General features: G+C 48.9%; 1 protein-coding gene across 2 annotated transcripts in view; it reads right to left on the reverse strand.

Annotated features, from left to right (window-relative positions):
- Positions 1–21,757, reverse strand: part of ADGRB1 (adhesion G protein-coupled receptor B1) — a 273,806-nt gene that overhangs the window by 119,500 nt on the left and 132,549 nt on the right. For both annotated transcript variants that reach the window (XM_077351362.1, XM_077351361.1), the window contains exons 5-13: positions 16,447–16,611; positions 13,790–13,954; positions 8,859–9,023; positions 7,753–7,917; positions 5,930–6,031; positions 5,062–5,168; positions 3,816–4,010; positions 1,022–1,090; positions 36–144 (exon numbers count right to left, since the gene is read on the reverse strand). In XM_077351362.1, coding sequence (XP_077207477.1) covers positions 36–144; positions 1,022–1,090; positions 3,816–4,010; positions 5,062–5,168; positions 5,930–6,031; positions 7,753–7,917; positions 8,859–9,023; positions 13,790–13,954; positions 16,447–16,611 — 1,242 coding nt within the window. The remainder of the gene's footprint in view (positions 1–35; positions 145–1,021; positions 1,091–3,815; positions 4,011–5,061; positions 5,169–5,929; positions 6,032–7,752; positions 7,918–8,858; positions 9,024–13,789; positions 13,955–16,446; positions 16,612–21,757) is intronic.

Below are 21,757 nucleotides of genomic sequence, written 5' to 3' on the forward strand. Positions count from 1 at the left end.
AGGTGGAAGGCCTGGACGAAGCTTCATCTGCTCACCTAGGTTTTCGGTCACTTGGTAGGAATCCTGGAAGTCCTTCATGCGGAATCCGATGACATCGATGAAGTCTTCCACCAGCTTGAAGAGTTCCTTGGCGTTGGGCCCGACCTGCCAAGGAAACGTCATTTTCAATCAGCGCAATGTAATTCTTTGCAATGCAAGGCAAGGGTCAAGCTGGGCTTGCCCTCGATGTCCACAGGCAAGTGAGGTGCGTAAAACAGAGTGTGAGTCCAGTGTTGGGCTCAAAGGATTGTTCAAAGGATTTATTGTCATTTTATGATTTTAGGGGACGGGGTTATGTAAGCCGCCTCGAGCCTTCGGGAGGAGGCGGGGTGTAAATATAAATATAATAATAATAATTATTATTATTCAAGGTCTAAGCTTTCGAGTGCATGCATACTCTGTCAGATACGAACAACACACACCACATCTTAGACCAGTTGTTCTCAACCTGGGGTTCGGGACCCCTTTGGGGGTCAAACGACCCTTTCAGAGTATTTGTAGCAGGGCGAGCCGCTTGGCCGGGGGAATAGCCAGCTGAATTACAGCGGTCAAGGAGAATACTGACTTTGGACTTCCTCACTAGCACCACCTAGGGCTTGCGTATGGAAATGCAGGCAGAAATAGCACGGAGAAGCAGCCAGGGAAATGAACGGGGTCATCCCATCTTTATCTAGTTTTTTGTGTTTTCTTCTCCACTGCGGTTTTGGGTCACTGTGAGATCAGTGGAGAAACAGAGAGCTTTGAAAACAGAAGGCTGAGGGGGAAATAACGCTCTGCCCTTCCATTCCCTGTGGGGCTTGCCCATGGATAGGGTTCATGGATACATAAAACAACTTTATTCTTGAAGTAGCCTAGTGCTTATCTCCTCTCCGCATATTTAAACTCTGCCAAGACTTCCTTGCAGCCCACATTCTCTCTGTCTCTCTCTGTCTCTCTCTCTCACACACACACTGTCCAGGGGCCCTTCCTCAGAACCACGTACCAGCTGTGCTTCTTCCCACTTGTCCCGGTTTTCCTCCATCAAGATGTTGCTAATGACCTGGACGAAGCTCTGGAAAGAGAAAACCGAAAGGGAAAGGAGGAGCTCAAACTGGAGATAAGACTTCTAAAGCAAAGCAGGAAGACCAAGAGATGAGATTCAGCGCACAGTTCACAGCAGGATTTTAGCTAAATTAAAAAAAAAAATTGCTGTCAGAGGATGTGGTGATGGCCACAGGAATAAACAGCTTTAAAAAGGGATTAGAGAGATTTATGGAGGAGAGGTCTATCACTAGCTACTAGTCATGGGGACTGAGGGGAGCCTCCACATCCAGAGGCAGTCAACCTCTGAATCCCAATGCCAGGAAGCAACATGAGGGGAAGAACTCAGCTTTCCCTTTCTCGTACAAAGTGGCTTCTGATCTTCCTTCCTCAGCCTTTAAGCATTATTGTTGGCCGTCCAGAGTAGCTGACTGACCACTGTGTGAAACAGGATGCTGAACTAGATGGAAAAAGAAGAAGAGTTGGTTTTTATACCTCGTTTGACATTGTCCGTAGGAGTCTAAAAGTGGCTTCCAATCCCCTTCCCTTCCTTTCCTTACATCAGGCACCCTGTGAGGGAGGTGAGGCTGAGAGAGCCCTGAGATTACTGCTAGCCGAGAACAGCACTATCAGGGCCGTGACAACCCCAAGGTCACCCAGCTGACTGAATGTGGAGAAGTGGGGAATCAAACCCAGCTCGCCAAATTAGAAGCCACCGCTCTTAAACACCACACTGCACTGTTGGATGTCTCTCCACACAGCCATTCTCCTGGCCCCTGACCTTCTGTTCCACCAGAGTAGCAGGGAGGAGATGGGGAGAAAAGAGTTTCTTATTTCTAAGCCATCAATTGTCCTCTCTCCTTAGATTGTGACACCACAAGGGGCTGCAATTTTGGCTGCAATTTTGAGAGGCGATCCATATCATTTTCAGACCCCTGGCAGTAACCTTCCTGGAAGGACGAATCCCCTGCTGCTCCAATCAAAACCACATAACACAGAATCCTTCTTGGTCATCTCCTGATTTGGACACGTGGACATCTGATGCCAGGACATCCGCTTCTTCATCTCCCATCACCAGGCCGGCTCTTTTAGTCCAACGTCCTGAAAATCGATTCTGTCTTGCAGAGGGCATCATTTCCGTTTCAAAAGGTCTTTGATTTCTAAGCAGAGACAAGGCGTTCGCTGCTACCAAATTTTGCTTTTCACTCTTCTTGGATTCCACTTTGAAGGAGACCAACTTGTAAAATGTTTTCGTTTTTCTAAATAATAATTCCTGGAATCGTATCTAAAGTGAACTCCGGAAGAGCTGAGTAGTGATAAGAACGGCGGATCACAGAAGGGTCCATCTGCCAGGATGGTGTCGTTGTTAAGGCATAGGACTAGGATCTGGGGGACCCACGTTGGAATCCCCACCCGTGCCATGGAGACATGCTGGATGACCTTGGGCCAGTCATACATAACCAGCCGAGACCACCTCGCAGGGCGGTTGTGATGAAAAAAGGGAGGAAAATGATGTCAGCTGCTTTGAATCACCATTAGTGTGAAAGGCAGGATCTAACCCATTCAAGAATGAATGAATGAATGAATGAATGAATGAATGAATGAATGAATGAATGAATGAATGAACGAGGAATTCTCCCATGTTAAAGTGGAGTGTAGGCAGGAAAACGAAACATGGGGCCTAGCAGGAGATCTTTACAATCTTCTTGGTGTAGTGGTTAAGAGTGGTGGCTACTAATCAGGTGAGCTGTGTTTGATTTCCCGCTCCTCTACATTCAGCCAATTGGGTCACCTCAGACTCGTCACAGCCCTGATGGTGCTGTTCTCACCGAGCAGTCCTGTCAAGGCACTCTCAGCCCCACTTCCCTCAAAGGGTGTGTGTTGTGGGGAGAGGAAAGGGAGGCAATTGTCAGCCACTTTGAGACTCCTTTGGGTAGTGAAAAGTGGGGTATAAAAACCCACGTTCCTTCTTACAGTTCCATTTGTAGATTCTGCACTGCTACTGGAGCCTCAATAACAGCCCATGTTTGTAGTGATACCGGCTAGAATGATCTACCCAGCAACATGGAAATTAGCTGTCTGCCTGAGAAGTATGGGAAAATAAACTGGCTGAGATTGGAAGAATGGGAAAGTAAACTGGCCTATTGTGCAGAAACGGCAAAAAAAAAATATTTGTGAATAAGATCAATTCTGAAATTTAAGAAGAGATGGAGTGTGTATTATGTAAGCAGAAGACAACCTTGGAAGGATCAACAGTTTGAAAACTGTAAGTAAATTTACTGTATGCAGATAAACGTATAGCTTTAAACAAAATCAGTGACAACACATGAAATTTAAAGTATCTGACGGAAAGACTACTGTATTTTGCAGAGAATCCCTTGAGGATTGCAGTGAAGGGGATTTTGGGGAGCAATGTTTACTGTTCTATATCTGGTAGAGCATAAGGACTTCTCAGATACACATTCTGTTATGCGGTCCCTCTTCTCTTTTGTGTCCTTTTAATATTATTGACTCCGGGGAATGGTAGAGGACAGGAAGGCCTGGAGGATCATTGTCCATGGGGTCGTGATGGGTCGGACACGACTTCGCACATAACAACAAATATTATTGTTTTTTTAAAAAAAATTAGGAACTGAAGCTATACTGGTTCATGCTTGCCATCCACTGTTGCTGGCCACCATCCAGAGCAGTTCTTATGAGCGTCAATGCATGAATTTTCCTTCTTGTACCACCATGCACCCCCACCAGCTGCTCACCTGTACATCACCACCTGTGGGGTTGTAGTAAGCTCTGCGGAAGATCTCCGTCATGTTCCTGAGCATGTCGAAGGTTGACAGCAGATCCCCGCTGTAGCTGGTCCCATCCTGAGAGATCTCCACCAGGTTCTGCAACACCTCAGACACCCCTTCCCCCATCAGCCCCCGTTGGGCCTTGGACAGGTGCTCCCTCGTCTGGAGAGGCAAAGCCAGAAGGTGGCGTTACTTTATCTTAAATTTATGTCTGCATTTTACAACATTCAGTTAGCCACCTTCCTTCCCTATTGAGCTCAAGGTGGCTTATAACATAGGTAAAACACATACAAGACAGCACATTAACAGCATTGTTTCAGAGGGTGCCCGTGCAGTGGAACAACTAGATTTGAATCTAGGAACACTATGGAGACCAATGAGATTTTGGGGCATGAGCTTTAGAGAGTCAAAGTTCTCTTTGCTCAGTATGTCAGATTCATAAGAACAGAAGAACCTAAGAGAAGCCCTGTTGGATCAGGCCAATGGCCCATCCAGTCCAACATTTCATGTCACACAGTGACCAAAATCCAGAGGCCTTCAGGAGGTCCACCAGCAGGGCCAGAACTCCAGGAGCCCCCTGAGCACCAAGAATAGAGCCCATCACTGCCTCAGACTTAAGAACATAAGAGAAGCCATGTTGGAGCCCAGAGGCAACTTCAGGGGAAGGCCTCAACCTCTTTGTCCTGTCGTTGGCCATCCAGAGAAACTGGGTGGCAGCTGCATGTGACAGGATGCAGGGCTAGATGGTCAGATCCAGCAGGGCTCTTCTTATGTTCTTCTCCTGTCTCATATTGTTGTTAACCAGTTCCTCTGGATCATTTATGAAGATGTCAAATAGTACTGGGCCCAATTACTAGTCCTTGCAGGACTCCCACTGCTTCCTTCCACTTTGATAACTGTCCATTTATTCCTACCCTTTGCTTCCTCTCAATTAATCAAGCTCTAATCCATAAGCCAACCCATCCTCTTAGCGCTTCATTCCTGGACTTCCTCTGGAGTCTTTGGTGAGGACTCTTTGGTTCTTCTGCTTTCCCTCCTTTCATGTACCCCTTCTGCTTCCTCTTTATGGGGCAAGCCAACAAACTCCTGCCCAAACTAGAATGCAACCCCTGGTCTCCAGTTTCCAAAAGGGACCTCAGGGACTTTAGGCTGGTAAATATACATTCCCGGTGCTTCATCTGGCCATGGTTACAGGCTTGATCTTCATACCTACCATCATCTGTACATTCCGGTAGTCAATGGAAACACACTTGACGTATGTGGGAAATGTCCAGTAGGCAATGCCCTCTTCATCCAACATGCAGCGTCTTAAGATCAACCCTGGAGGACACAGGGGGGAGGGGAACGTATGGCAAAGAAGATGACCATCTGGACATCTGTCCACAGCAATAAAGGAAACAGCTGGTGAAGGAACCTGCAAAAACTAGGGCCTAGCCAATAAGGGAGCCTCTTCAAATGACTCAGCTTGGTACATCAAATCTGGTAGGTAGGTAGGTAGGTAGGTAGGATGGGAGGTTCTGTGGCTCAGTGGTAGAGCCTCTCCTTGGCATGCGGAAGATCCCAGGTTCAAGTGGAAAGAATCTGGTAGGAGGTGATAGTTGGGGATCATCACTGGGGGAGGGACAGATGGGGACAGTCCCAGCAGGGGAAGGAACTCCTCTAGGCGTTCCTGGAGGAGGGCAGGGTGGCCTCAGCTCCGACTTCTCCCTCAGCTTCCAGGTGGACGTCAGCATTTGGGGTATGTTTGAGGGCAGCCATGGCTAGGATCATGGAAGGAGGCTGGTGGTGAAGGGACCAGAGGTGGTGGAGATGGAACACAAGGCCTTTTGACAGGTAAGGGAACCAGGAAGCTGATGGTCAGGAAGGGAGCAGCTCCCCTGCAGGGGACGATTCTGGGAATGCCAGGCCAGAATCGATAATTCTGTCAACTTACCTGCATGCCCCGTGGACGTCAGCAAGGAGGTAGTGAGTGGCATCCACTCCCTAGCCAGTTCAAACCCCCCACCCTGGCTTAGCCAAGACCTGCCTGAGCTCAGCTGGAACAGGACCCAGGGACCACACCAGAGTTTTCCTGGACAAACCTGTAGCGTTTCTGGGGCAGCGGACAGCCGCTGCCTCTCCAGCCGGGGTCTCCTTCCATATCACAGAGGAAAAGTTCTCTTCGTCACAGATTTCATGGGGTTCTGCAGGGGGGGGGGGAGGAGAGAGAGAGAGAGAGAGAGAGAGAGAGAGAGAGAGAGAGAGAGAGAGAGAGAATTTAATTGGGCACCTCTCCTACATGAATGGAAGAAGGAGAAGAATAAGAATAAGAGCTCTTTTATACCCTGCTTTTTACTACCTGACGGAATCCCAAAGCAAGGTTTGCAAACACCTTTCCCTTCCTCTCCGCACAACTCTGTGAGGTGGGTGGGGCCGAGACAGCTCAAACAGAACTGCTATATGAGAACACTCCTAAGAGAACTGGGACTAACCCAAGGTCACCCAGCTGGCTACATGGGGAGGAGGAGTGGGGAATCAACCCTGGCTCGCCCAACCCTTGTCTTGATTCCTCCTGGTCCACTGCCAAAACTGGGTATCACCATCCCAGGAAATCCAAAGGGCAGTAAGATCGTAGAATCACAGAATCCTAGAGTTGGAAGGGCCCATAGAGGCCATCTAGTCCAACCCCCTGCTCAACGCAGGATCAGCCCTAAGCATCCTAAAGCTTGGAAGATGCAAATGAAGCTTTGGCCTCTAGGCCAGGATTAGTCAAATTGCGGTCCTCCAGATGTCCATGGACTACAATTCCCATGAGCCCCTGCCAGCACAGGCAAGGTCATTTCCCCCCTAACCTTCCTTCCAGCTTCTGCTTATACGTCACACAGAGAAGCCAATCCAGCCTTGGTGCTCAGCGATGAACCCCAGGACAAAAGGGATGCCGCTCCGGATTAGCGGCGCTCCTTCGACATGCATTCTGGCTCCTTGCCTAAGAGCGTGGGAGCTCTTCTGCACTCAAGAGGGGAATAACATGATCCCTGTAATTTTTAATATGCCTTTGTCACAAAATCCCTTTTTTAACAAAAGGAAGCACGCAACACTGGGAGAACCGAACATCTAACCCAATTACTTTCAATTTGTCTCTTGAAAAAATAATAAAACAGATAATTTGGTGCCTGCTCTCCTGTTCCCTTTCTTCTCTGCCCTACAGCACCACGGAACCGCTGGAATCTGGGGGGCCTGATTTTTCGGCTGGGGGATACACGTCCTCTACAGTCAGACTCTCGAGTTTATCATGGATCCTGGCAGGTGGCCCAAAGAGAGGATGGGGGAGAGGAATGGCCCCCAAGAGGCAGGTTGAATTAGAACTCGCACCCACGCTCAAGCTGCCAACTTCCAGGTGCAACCTGGAGCCTTGGTGGGGTTACTTGAATCCTGAAGAATATTTCAGGGGTTCCTTCATGGTCAAAAGGCTTAAAAAGACTGTGATAGATAAAGGACAACTTTTGAGTCCACGGCATCTTCAAAACCAACAAAGTTTTATTCAAGGTATGAGCTTTCGTGAGAACGCACACTTCCTCGGATACAATGTCTGTACAATGATAGACAAAGCGATGCTTGATAAATGACAGACAGACAGAAAGGCAGATTATGACAGAGGGAGAAAGATGAGAGATACATACATACATGATGCATAGATGAAAGACAGATTATGACGGACAGAGAGAGTCAGACAGACAGAAAGACAGATTATGACAGAGAGCTAGATGAGAGATACAGACACACCTATATGTATTCAGTACTGTCTACTCAGACTGCTTGCTGAGTGGATGCTCTTCCACTAAACCCCTGTATGCTAGCTCCCTGCCATCCTGGTGGCCTAGTTTGTTGGTTTCGCAAACATCTGGAGCAAATCCGCTCTACGTACCCGGACACCTCTTCTCGTTGCACTGCTTGAACTCGTCTCTCGGGCCTTGGCACGCGTCTCCTCCGAAGAAAGGGCCATGGCAAGCCCGGTCCCGCTTTTGCGTCCCGCCTCCGCACGTAACCGTGCAGCTGCCCCACGGACCCCACGCCTGCCACTTCCCATCCACTGCAAGAGGAGGAGAGAAAGACATTGCAACTTTTCCTTCTGAATTTCTTTCTTCTTACGCCTCTTCCGTTATTGTCAAGAATCAATGATTCCAATTTAAAGACAGGAAAGAACCTCTGGTTATATATAGACGCTGGCCAGATTTCCACGGACTTCTTTTTTCATCATCAGCCTACATATGTTGTGACCAGTCAGGAAGGGTGAGCTATAAAAATAAATAAGATGATGCTGATAGGCCAGACTACCATGAGCTCATTGGAGCCCATGCGAAACTCTCCTAGGAGAAGACATTCATGTCTCCAGGGGTGCAAGGAGACTCCGAAGCCCTCCAAGACATTTCAGGAGAGAAGCCGAAAGACGGGCAAAACCCAGAAGTGATCTGTGCCCAGCATGAGACTGAGCCCTCCATGAACACAATGCCCATCCTTGAGGCATGGATAGTAGTTTGTCATCTGTAAAGGAAACCCTGGCCAGTGCGTGGATGGGAGACCCTTTGTGAAGCTCAGGGTTGCTACAGGCATGCAGACGCCCCATCTTAGGAACCAGAATCAGCCCTGGTTAGCACTTTGATGGGAAACCACCAAGGAAGTTCAGGATCGGGACGCAGAGGCAGGCAATGGCCAACCAACAGGGATGAATCCTGGAAGCTAAGTAGGCCCAATGCTAGTCAGCCCTTAGATGCAAGACCTCTAAGGAAACCCACCGTCTTGTCCTGGAAATCACTATGTCTTGTCCTGGAAATCCCACAGGGGTTGTCATAGCTCCACTGAGACATGAAGGCACTTTCTCCCACCCTCAAGTTAGGCTTTTGAGCCACCATTGAGAAGCAAAACACGGGCAAGGTCCCCTTGCTCAGCCGTTGGTCCTGTCCACCACGTCCCGCTTCAAAGAGGGTGAGAAGACAGACCGGAAGGGCGGGGAACGGACCAGCTGCTACTGACCTGGGCACTGCCGAAGGAAGCAATCGCGCGTCTCCACCCAGTGGCCCTGACACTCCGCTCCGCCGTAGGAGGGTCCGTTGCACTCCCTGGTCCGCTGTTGGGTGCCGTTGGAGCAGCTGGTGGAACAGGAGCTCCAGCTGGACCATTCGTTCCAGTTGCCGTCCACTGAGTGGCCCAAAGAAGGAAAAGACAGGAAGCCAGGATGTGAAAACCGCTTTTGCACAGAGGGGTTCAGGGGTGTCCGGCCAGACCGGCCCTCGAGCTGCAGAGAGAAGGCCAGTGCTCTCCCAGCTGCATTAGCTCCATGTTGAGGAGCAGATCAAGTTCAAGGGGTTGGGACTGACCTTGAAGGCCCTAAACCTTTGCTGGCGAGGGCTCATGGGAAATGTAGACCATGGACATTTGGAGGGCCACAGTTTGACTACCCCTGACCTAAATGGTCTGGGACCTTATACCTGCTGGACTGCCTCTGCCCCGATGCCCTTAAGAGGATCTTTGGCACTCAAAATCTGCTCAAGATCCCTGGCCCCAGAGAAGTCAAACCGGCTTCAACCAGAGACAGGGGCCTTCTCTGCCCTGGCCCGAGCCTGGTGGAATGCTCTCCTGAGTGAGACGAGGGCCCAGCGGAACTTAAAGCAGTTCCGCAGGGCCGGAAAGACAGAACTGTTCCACCTGGCCTATGGGAGAGGCCTGTAGAATCATTAGAACCATAGAGCTGGAAGGGGCCATAAAGGCCATCTAGTCCAGCCCCCTCCGATCAATGCAGGATCACCCTCAAGCATCCAAATACTGACAATAACTGGCCTCTCTACATAGACAAAACATCTGGATGCTGCAGAATTAATTCCACATCAGCACTGTATTCCTGCTCCCTTCCACTGTTGGGAAGCTGATAATCCCCCGAGTTTTAATATAAATGATTCATAATTTAATGTGTTAATGTGTTTTTAATTGCTTAATTGTATTGGATGGATGTTGTAAACCACACTGAGCCCTTGGGGAAGGGCGGCATAGAAATGTGAAAAATAATTTTTAAAAGGACACATCTCAAATGGTGATTGCTCATACTCACATGTTCTCTACCAGGATGGAAATGAAAGGTTACTAGAAATACCATCCCAGATGTTTGCACTTAACCAGGGCAGGAGTTCATTTATATGAAGCCTCTGGAATTCTATCTTTGCCTTGTGTGTCACAGACATCGATTCCACCAATTTCAACATGGGCCAAGTTTTAAAAATTATGCCCTGTTGTTTGCCCTCCAGAGGAACTGTCTGGCCCCTGTGTGAGACGGGAGGCTGGACTGGAGGGACCCTCCCTGGCCTGACCCAGCAGGGCTCTTCTGAGGGTCTTCTCAGGGGAAGGCCTCGGCCTCTCTGCCCTGTGGCTGGCCCTGCAGAGGAACTGGCTGGCCCCTGGGTGAGACGGGAGGCTGGACTGGAGGGACCCTCCCTGGCCTGACCCAGCAGGGCTCTTCTGAGGGTCTTCTCAGGGGAAGGCCTCGGCCTCTCTGCCCTGTGGCTGGCCCTGCAGAGGAACTGGCTGGCCCCTGGGTGAGACGGGAGGCTGGACTGGATGGACCCTCCCTGGCCTGACCCAGCAGGGCTCTTCTGAGGGTCTTCTCAGGGGAAGGCCTCGGCCTCCCTGCCCTGTGGCTGGCCCTGCAGAGGAACTGGCTGGCCCCTGGGTGAGACGGGAGGCTGGACTGGAGGGACCCTCCCTGGCCTGACCCAGCAGGGCTCTTCTGAGGGTCTTCTCAGGGGAAGGCCTCGGCCTCTCTGCCCTGTGGCTGGCCCTGCAGAGGAACTGGCTGGCCCCTGTGGAAGACAGGAGGCTGGACTAGAGGGACCTCAAAACTGATCCAGTAGGGCTCTTTGTAGGTTCTTATGCTTCTTAGGCTCTTATTGTAAGCCGTGACTTCTTCGGGTAGTAAAAAGTTCCAGCTCAAAAAATATAAATAAATAACCAGCTGGAACCGAACTCCTGGTGCCCTCATCCTTGCTTTGCTTAATTAACATGGAAAGGCTCAAGAGTTCACCAGTTGGAAACATCAGCCCCGAATTACAATTCGCCTGGCAAAGACCCCTTATTCAAAGTGCAGGTTAGGAATGAAATACGGGCCCTTTTTATTAGCACAATTTATCTCAAGATATTCCTCCGGTGTGACAGGCCCTCTTCTCATTATTTCTGAGAAGAGTCTGCTTGTTAACAGGGGGCTCATTCTCTCTCCGCAGAAAACAAGGAAGTCCGGCTGATGCTTTCTGTCCAAGCTGTAAGGCTAGAAAGAAGTGGGACGGGGCCGAGGGTCTCAGCCCAAGGCAGGCCCTTCCAGGCGCTCCACTGACAAAGACTGATCTCCATTTGTTGGAAGCCCCCAGGCAGGAAGTGGGGCTGCCGATCCAACCATTTGAGAACCACACAAAGCAAGTAGAGCCCGAAGGCAATTTGGGCTTATGCAGATGCTAACGAGGCATGATGGGAATATCTGCCTCTTGCCACTAATCTGCAGCATTGGCAGCATTCGATGTTGTTCTATACAAATCAGTTCAGAGTCCAAAGAATATGGCGAAAGGGGGAAAAACAGGGCCGGGATGGAGAGCCTTGACCGTTGTCTTCAAATACTGAAAGAGCTGTCACCCAGAAGGTGGAGCTAACTTGTTCTCTCTTATTCCGGTGGCAGGATTAGAACTCACGATTGGCAGGAACGTCCTAGCGGTATCTGAGCAAGGGTGCAGCCACGCCTCCCCTGTTGCAAATTACATTAGTCTTTGGTTGGTTTGGTTGTTTCTTTGACATCATTATTATGTCGGGTAGCATGGTTCGGGACCAGGGTATTTGAAGGGCCACCGTCTTACATACGTTCCCGCCTGGGCATTAAGATGACAGGGAGAGGCCTTCTTGACTGCCCCACCAATCAAAGAAGTTCATCTGGTGAGTACGTGAGACAGGTAAATGGGTGATTCCATTTACAGACCCTCCTTCTATTCAATGGGTACTGAAAGCCATTTAGACTTAGTTCCTCTCTTTCATTTTATTCTTGCACCAGACAAAGAATAAAATCGTTTTTTTTTTAATTTATGAAGAGAAACAATGATGTATCGAAAGAGAGACAGAAAGAGAGAGAGAGACCTAACAGTCATTCTTTTGTTCAACAACTGTATTGGAGGCAAGCAGGGAGGAAGTGCACTCAAAAAGCAGGAAGTCTCCTGTTGAGCCAATCAGGACACAGAAGGAAATAATCTGAAAATTATCGTCATCTAAATACACATCTCCTCCGATACCCTCTACAGGATGCTCTTTGGAGAACTCTCTAGAGCAGGGGTAGTCAACCTGTGGTCCTCCAGATGTGCATGGACTACAATTCCCATGAGCCCTTGCCAGCAAACGCTGTCAGGGGCTCATGGGAATTGTAGTCCATTAATATCTGGAGGACCACAGGTTGACTACCCCTGCTCTAGAGAATAGTTGTTGAATGGAAGAATTACCGATGCTGGGCAGATAGCTAGGTCTTTCTCTCTCTGTCTCTTTACGTTCTGCTCAGTTTTGCAGTCTGCAGAGTCTGCTTATTCCAACCACAACAACCTTGCAAGGTGGACTAAACCGAAAGCATGTAACTGGCCCAAGGTCACCTAGCAGAGTGGGAATTTGAACCCAGGTCTGCCTGATTCTAGTCCAGCACTCTAGCTGATACCCCACCCTGGTGCCATTGCACAAAAATGTGTGTGTCATTTATCACACTCGGTGGTCCGGCCACCAGGGACCCCCTGGGATCTCCCCCATGAGGCTGGCTGTGAGGCGGAGGCCCTCCAGACGCAGCATGCCCACATTACCCGCCCTCTCCCCATTCAGGAACGAATGTCAGGGGTAGAACAGGCCTATGGGGACAGTGTCCAGGCAGGGGGATGCCAACCCTTCCCCGCTGAACCCCCACTGCATCAGAAAGGAACCGGCCAAGCGTGTCCTGCAATTAGACAACCTTCTCCCCTCCTCATCCCTCCCCAGTCTTTCCTAAGAAGCTGCCTCATTCTCCTGAGTCTTGCCACGCATCGAACTGCATTGTGCCTGCAACGGCACGCCGTCATTGTTTGCAGTGATAAATCCCGGAAGCAATAATAGATGCAGCCAGCAAGAGCCAGAATTGCTGCCATTGTTTCCCTGTGCGTTCTCCCCCCCCCCACCCCCAATTTGTCATTCGTCTGGGCTGTTGATTCCCTTTGTATTCCCCAGCAGTTATTCATTAAACCAGATTGAGGGAGGGACAGGGGCTTCCTCCCTGTTGATAGCTCTTTCTTTGGGAGCTGCAGTTTGTTGTCCTCCCCTCCCTCCAAAAAAAAAAAAAAAACCCTGCAAGAAATTAAGTTTCTGTGCTCATCCCCTCCAAGATTACTCTGCCCTCCTATACGGGAATGTCTAGGACAGGGGTAGTCAAACTGCGGCCCTCCAGATGTCCATGGACTACAATTCCCAGAAGCCCCTGCCAGCATTTGCTGGCAGGGGCTTCTGGGAATTGTAGTCCATGGACATCTGGAGGGCCGCAGTTTGACTACCCCTGGTCTAGACCCCTGGTCTAGGCTCTCAAGGCCCTCTGCCATTATCTCCAGCCCAAAGGTCTCTTTTTCAGCACCTTGGAGAACGGCCATAAGCCAGAGCAGACATGATTAAGCAAAATGGACCTCAACTCTATGGGATTTCATTGACTTGTTGGTTCAAGAATTTATTTGACTGAGAACGTTGCACGGCATCCCATAGAATCGTGGAATTGTGGAAGGGGCAAACAGGCCATCTAGTCCAAGCCTCCTGCTCAATGCAGGATCAAGCTAAAGCATCCATTCCCCCTAATTAGAAAAATAATCGGCAGGGTTGTCAACTGCAGGGGGGAAATATAGATTACCCACTGGGGACCCAGTGGGAAAGTTTCGTTGCCAACTTACCTGGGCAAAGAGCAATGTTGCAGAACTTGGTTTGTTTCTCGGGTCCCTCGCATGGATTTCCGCCAAACTGAGGGGGCTTGCAGGTCCGGGTGCGATCCCTGTACCCTCGGCCGCAAGTGGATGAGCAGAGGCTCCAGGGGGACCATTCATCCCACGTCCCGTGGACTGAAACCCAAGAACAGAACGTCAGCAGCCTTTCCGGTCTCAAGCACACTCTGCCTCCCTCCTGCCCTCTGTTGAACGGGTAGGGGCAGAGGGAGGGAGACGGCCACGGTCTAATCCTAACAGCCACCAGGTATGACCAGGACAAGACGCTTATTCAAGGATTGACCACCACGGACAGAACTCCCTTCCTGCCATTAGACACACAGACATGTAATCAGCCAAACGTACAAGTCTTACAGAATATTTGGGAAATGTTCAAGGGCAGGTCTTTAGTTTTGCAAGACTGAGGGGATCCTGAGATTGGGGGGTGTAATTTTTTACATTAATAGTGCAGTTACTCCACTGGAAGACAGATTCAGTTGGGTGGCTGTGTTGGTCTGAAGCAGCAGAACAAAGTTTGAGTCTTGAAGATCAACCAAGTATTATTCAAGGTGTAAGTTTGCATGCGCACACCCACTTTGTCAAATACCCCACTTTGTGAAACACGTAAAAGCTTATACCTTGAATAAAATTTTGCTGGTCTTAAAGGCGTTACTGGATTTCAAAGTCCACTGAAAGGTCATTTATTTAAATGGTCTTAAATTGGAAGAAAACAACTCTCTCTAAGTCAAACTATGCACAACATTGGAGGTCCAACAATTGTTTGCACAGAGGGGAGTACATGGATCAAGGATGCAGCATTGTGGGGGAAGGGCATACCCCCAATCTGAATTGTTATCCTGGTTGGTTATACCCTAGTAAGATACTGGTCAACCCTCACAGCTGTTTTTATGGGTGGAGGGGGGAAAACCCACAAACACTAGAAATTCTTGGCAGTTTGAGACATCAAGGCAATTTGCTTTTCAGGGGAGAGAAAAGATGACAGATGAGATAAATTTGTGTTGCGAAAATCCGCATGTGCCAGATTGCAGATGACGCTCAGGCATCAGCTGTTCACCCAAACGTACAACGGATTCATAAGCACAAACCTTCCTATCTATTTTTGCAGGATCGCACACATCTGGAAGGTCAACTAACCCCAATGTTGAAAGTTTAGACAAGGGGTAGTCAAACTGCGGCCCTCCAGATGTCCATGGATTACAATTCCCATGAGCCACTGCCAGCATTCGCTGCCAGGGGCTCATGGGAATTGTAGTCCATGGACATCTGGAGGGCCGCAGTTTGACTACTCCTGGTTTTGACTCTGGGACTTGCAAAGCCAATGTGGCTCTCCAGCTTCTTCCCAAAGGAGAAACAATTTGAAAACAGATGATCCAAACCTCTTATCTTTATCAGTGCCCTCCATGAGTTACAGTCCAGGGCCTATGTTTGTTATGTTTTGTAAAGGCTTATGGCTTATGGCCAACACAAGAAACGTAATTCTAAAAAAGAATTTTTGGGTAAACTTCTGGAAGAAGTTCCTGACAGTTCTTCAGTGGAACAGGCTTCCTCGGGAGGTGGTGGGTTCTCCTTCTTTTGAAGCTTTTAAGCAGAGGCTAGGTAGCCATCGGACAGAAATGCTGATTTTGTGATCTTAGGCAGATTTTGAGTGGGTGGGCAGGAAGGGATGTGCCAGTGCTTTGGACTCTCAAAAGTATATACTCCAAAACCCTTATTGTTCTCTGCGGGCCTGCAGGACTCAAATTTGGCTGATCCACCACAGACCAACACAGCTGCTCTCTGAAACGATGCCTTCGTTCACACGTACTAAATAACACAATTTCAATCCACTTCCATTCCGCTTTGCAGTTGGATTTCACTGTGTGAAATGGCAATGTTGACTTGCAAACAAGCCCTGGATTAAAACTGCATTATGTCACATGTATGAAAGTGCCCTATCTTCATGTTCAAAAGGGGCCTGCAAACAGACGGTTTCCAGGAGTCGAGGAATCCTGCAGATCGAGAGTTAACTATACAGATTTATTTAATGCAAGCAAGGTTGTGGTGTGGTCATTCTTTGCTTCAGAACCCGGTCTACCTGTTAGGTAGAGATTTGCAACATAGTAGAGCGGGGGAATTGATGGACATGAACCAGGGAACGAACCAAATTTTAACAAGAAAATGCTCCGGTTTGTGCCTCCCGAATTACGGTTCGGGGGAGGCACCTCCCCTGAACATTTCACAGACCTTTGTTCAATTCGGTTCTGGAGTTCAGCTGGCAACCATCTTAGACCTGAAATGACTGCGAGCCATTTCAGCAATCGATTTTGCTTCGAAGCAGGAGGAAGCAAAATCTCTGGAAAGGTTTGCAGCCCTTTCAGGCTGAGAGCAGGGGCCCACGTGAGTCTCCGCCGTGGCTGCAAGCCATTTCAGCATGCCCCCCTCCCTCCCGCTTCTACGCAGGGAGAAGCCAACCGGAGTGGTTCATTTGGGGAGGGGAGGGTCATCCGGGTTCAGGGGGTTCAGTTTGGGAACCCTGAACCGAGCCAGAATTTTTCAGGCCGTGCCCCTCCCTAGTGCAGGGCGCCCACCCTGCGGGCTTCAAGGGACTGTGGGGAAGGGGAGATCGTCACCTGGACAGACAGCTGAATTGTTGCACTGCCGCTGCTCCCGGAGGGGCCCACTGCACTGGGTGCTGTAGGAATACGAGACACAGAACCTGGTCCTCGTTTGCCAGCCCTCCCCGCAGGTGGTCGAACACACGCTCCAGGGGGACCACTCCTCAGCAGCCGGATCACCTGTCGGGGTTCAGAATGGACCAAGCTGCCTCATGCTGAGCCTGCCATGCCTTGGGAGACCGGTTGGCTCTGAGCAGCTCTCCAAGACACTGAGATCTTGCGATGCGGACCTGGTGAGCATTCAACCTGGGACTTTCTTTGAGCAATTGCAAGGCCTGAGTTTGAACAAACTGATAATACCTGCCCTTTCTTGCTTTAAGCCCTTGGAGAATTACCTGAAATACGCAGAGGGGCACCTGCTAAAATCCCTTTAGGATGACAGGACAAAGGCAGTTTCAAAGGCAGGGGCAAAATTCTGCTTCTTAGCGTTAAGAAAATGGAAAGCTTTACTTAAACAAAACGGGTAATTTCACTGCTGCCGTATTTTTATATTCTATCATAATCTTTTCCATTTTTATCTGAAGTAGGTTAAACAAATAATCAAATGGACTTTGTTTGCTGGTTTTTTAACTGAATAGTTCTATTTAAGTGTGAGCTTGGATCCAGAGTCAAGGCCTCTCCTAGGAACCGAGAGGGCCAACAAAGGTTTTAAAACTCCTTTTAAGGCTTCTGGTTATTCCAGGTCATCTGGGAAAAGATCCGGAAGTGATGCCACACAGGTGACCAGATTTCAACATTGGTCAAGTGGGGCGCCATTGACCAGGAGGGTTCTTGATTAAAAATTTGGTCTATATGGAGCAACAAAAAGTTGCATAGAACGTATAGAATGCAAAAATAGTATTGTAATATATATATATATATATATTAATTTCAACATAAGTACAATTTGCCAGGTGCCCCCAGATGCTCCTCAAAAAGTGGGACAATCTGGTCACTTTAACATAGATGCCCTAGGAACTCTATTGTGAGTAAAAAAACCCAAAAAGTTGGGAAGTTCCTAAAGTATGGTGTGGGGAGAGTTATCATTCCCAGGTAATTGTCTGGAAGAGGTAATGAAACATCAACAAGATTATTGTCCATCCTTCCTCCCCATATTCTTCCCCTGGTCAGGAGGTGGTGGGTTCTCCTTCTCTGGAGGTTTTCAAGCAGAGTCCAGATAGCCATCTGGCAGAAATGCTGATTCTGTGAAATTAGGCAAATGGTGAATGGGTGGGCAGGAAGGGGTGTGCCAGGGTTTGTCTCTTGTGGCCCTTCCTTGCATACCTAGGAAATTGCTATTTACCTCTGTGGGAGGCAGGCCAGGCTGGATTCTGGAGATTTTTGGTGGAGAGCTCACGTGGGCATGAAATTGGGATCACCATGGGGGGGCAGGTAGTTGTGAGTTCCTGCATGGTGCAGGGGGTTGGACTAGATAGCCCTGGAGGTCCCTTCCAGCTCTACGATTCTATGCTTCTGCGGTCACTGGAGCACAGGTGAGCAGCAGAGGCAGAGTTCCACTACACGAAAGCTTGGCAAAGCATCAGTTTGTAAACTGAGCCGAGGCCTCTCCCCAGGAGCTGAGAGAACGATCAGAGCTTTGAAACTGTTTTGCCCTTTCAATGACTTTCATGGGTTTCTCCACCAGCCCGGCCTTCCCTGGTCCTTGAATGGCATATTAAACGGAGAGGCCGGGCTCTCATTCTGGACAAAATTAGATCCATACCTAATGCGGCCCAAATGATACACCACTTATATGCTAAAAACCTAAATTACATCCCAGTTAAATGCTAAGGACCTAGGCACCGCCAGCTGTGAGGCTCCTCTGGCCAGGCCTCAAGAATAATTAGCATGCGGAGGGTTCATTTAGTGCATTTCTGCTCCAACCTTCCTCCAAGGAGCTGAGGGGAATATGCGTCACCGTGTAGCCTTCCTCCTGCTGGGGCCTCACAACAACCCTGTGAAGGAGGCGAGGCTAGTAAAGGAGTGGGCCTCCCCCCATCTGGGACAACACTGCCCAAGACAGTTTGCTGTTCTAGGTCACTGTTCTAGGTCACAGCTCTTATGTGATAAGGGTCTTATCTGAGAGCAAATGCCAGAGAGAAAGTGGGGTTTTCTATTGCGTAAACATTAGGGTTGCCAACTCTGGGGGAGAAATTCCTGGATATTTTAGGGGTGGAACCTGGGGAGGGACCACAACATGGCACGATGCCGCAGAGCCCCCCCCCCTGCAAAGCAGCCCTTTTCTCCAGGGGAAATGATCTTTGTCATCTGGAGATCACCTGTAATTTTGGGAGAGCACCACCTGGAAGCTGGCAACCCTGTTAAACAGGAACATGCAGGTGCTGCAAATCTAGACCAGGAATACTGAGAGTGTAACAGAATTGTGGCAACAGCTAGTAGTCACAGTAGGTCTTCTACTCAGAAGTAAGCCCAGTTGAATTTGATCCGTCTGTCACAGAAATGTTGATTCTGTGAAATGAGGCAGATTGGCAGATCTTGCTTACCTAGGGAAATGCTGAACGTCAGGGGTAGGCAACCTGTGGTCCTCCAGATGTCCATGGACTACAATTCCCATGAGCCCCTGCCAGCATTTGCTGGCAGGGGCTCATGGGAATTGTAGTCCATGGACATCTGGAGGACCACAGGTTGACTACCCCTGCTGAACATCACTTTGGGGTGGGGAGGTGAATTTCTTACAGGCCAGACCGGCCAGGGTTTCTGGGTTGGGAGGAGGGCATCATCTGGGCCTGGAATTGGGGTCACTGTGGGTGGGCAGGTAGTTGTGAATTTCCTGCATTCTGCAGGGGGCTGGACTAGATGACCCTGGAGTTCCCTTCCAACTCTAGGATTCGGGGGGGGGATTAGCTGCTATGACTGTGGCCATGTATGTTACGCATGTATAGAGAGGGAGAGAGGTGTTAAAGGGAAATATAAAAAAGTGAATAATTCAATTAAGACCTTTTCATATGCAGGTATACTTTTTAAAAAAATCTGTTCTTCAAGTAGAGGCCCGTGTGTAATGGGAAGGGGGGGAGGGGAATTTGGAATTTCCCCCCCTGGATTCTCTAATCTCTCAGGAGTTGAGTGGGTTAATATTCTCTATCTTCTTTCTTTTTAAAAATTGATGCTTAACCGTTCTCAACAGTCCATCAAGCGTCCTCAACCGGCCATCCATCTAGTAGCGTGCACCACCCTCATCAGGCTTTTATTCCTTTGTCTCCCTCAATAGTTCACAAAATCATATATTCCACTTATGTAAAACCTCTCTAGTATGTTTGAGACTCTCTCTCTCGCCTACGGCTAGGTCCAAAGTCAATTTTTGTTATCCAAAAGGGGCTGGGCTGTTTCCAACTAAATATAGTGGCAGTGGATGTCTATGTTTCTGATGCGAGCGATGCACATAGACACGAAATACACACCGACACAACTTATGAGGACATCACAGATTCTCAGTTCGTTTCTTGGAATCCCAGAGCAATAGGGCTGTTCCACCAAGCCGGAAAGAGTGTCTCGCATTTTTAAGAGCAATGGCGCTGTTCACAATATTGCACAAAACACAAGTAAAGAGTAAATACGCACATTCACACAAATTCTTCTGACTTACAAAACCATAACAAAGATTTGGGAAATGTGCAAACTGATTAAGCAATTAAAAAACAGTTGATCGGGGTTTTTTTTTGCTATGTATAAAGGTCTATATTTTTCATCATGAACAGCTCTTCTGTGTACAAATATCCATCCATCGATCAATCGATCAATCAATCTATCTGTCTCATTTGTACATTCCACACAATCTGCTTTCTCAGTAACATGTACAATGGCTCTTGTTTGGAGGAAAACTGACCAACTTTAGCATGTTATATCCCATTTCTCCAACACAGGGGTAGTCAAACTGTGGCCCTCCAGATGTCCATGGACTACAATCCCCATGAGCCCCTGCCAGCAAATGCTGGCAGGGGCTCATGGGAATTGTAGTCCATGGACATCTGGAGGGCCACAGTTTGACTACCCCTGCCATACATCTAAACGTGCAAATTTTGTTAAAAGGAAACCTGGATTCATTATTTGCAATCAGATACTAAGCTGGCCACATGTGACACATTTAGAGGGTTTCCCCAAATACTAAATAATGCACTCCAAATCCGCTTCGCCACTGGATTTCACCGTGTGAAATGGCAAAACCGACATGCAAACGGTCCCTGAAGTGGATTTAAACTGCACCATTTAGCATGTCTGGAAGCCCCCTCACCCAAAAGCATGCACAGCAGTGAAGCTGCCAATCTCTGAGTGGGTGGGGCTTAGTGGTCTCCCAGAATGCAATGAGAATGTGGCTGTTTGGAAGGGTGGGCTATCCCACGGAGGTCCGTCGCCTCCCCAAATGCCACACCCCCCCCCCCCCCAGATTCTACTCCCTAAACCTCCAAGCAGGAATTTCCCAAGCAGGACTTAACAGCAAGATAAAAAGTGAGCAGCAACTAATTTATCAGGCCAAGCTCAACTCTGCCTACTTTTAAATGCCGGGGGAGAAGCCCTATCTGTCTGCTGCAGTTCTCTTCACACTTCACAGGAATTAGGTGTACACCAGATGGAAGATTCGGCAGGGGGTATATTTAGGCTGGTCTCAGAGCAGCAGGACTCGTGGTCTTTACCTCTTCTATGTAGCCACAAGACCCAGGCTGGGTGCCATAGCATGTGTGAAAGGCAGCTCCTAATATCCTCCTTCGAAATTCCCACTTCCTGCAGACTGACATCCGGGAGTGATTTTGTCACTTTATAGGCTCTATACATTTTTTTAACAAACCCTATACCCTACGCTTGAGCAATGTAGCTACGTACTGTAAATAAGCCACTCTGTTCTTGGAAAACTTCCAAAGAAAGGTTCAAGTTAATAAGGAGGCATCAAGCATCCATCTCACCTTTACGGACAAGCTTTAACTCAGGGGTAGTCAAACTGCGGCCCTCCAGATGTCCATGGACTACAATTCCCAGGAGCCCCTGCCAGCGAATGCTGGCAGGGGCTCCTGGGAATTGTAGTCCATGGACATCTGGAGGGCCGCAGTTTGACTACCCCTGCTTTAACTGCTTGATGCTAAAATAATGTCCTTGGAGGTGAATTTCCTGCTTACAGTATACCATTTCCAGGCTGTTCTTGCCCACAAGGTACCTTGGTCTGTTTCCCAAAAACATCTGCTCCACAGCTGTTCTGGGAGTGCCACAACCATTTTGGGGTATACTTGAAAATACCCCTTTTGCTGCAAAGTGGACCAACATCTGGTTTTTAGGGACA

The sequence above is a fragment of the Paroedura picta genome, chromosome 9, assembly GCF_049243985.1.
Source record: "Paroedura picta isolate Pp20150507F chromosome 9, Ppicta_v3.0, whole genome shotgun sequence".
NCBI lineage: Eukaryota > Metazoa > Chordata > Lepidosauria > Squamata > Gekkonidae > Paroedura > Paroedura picta.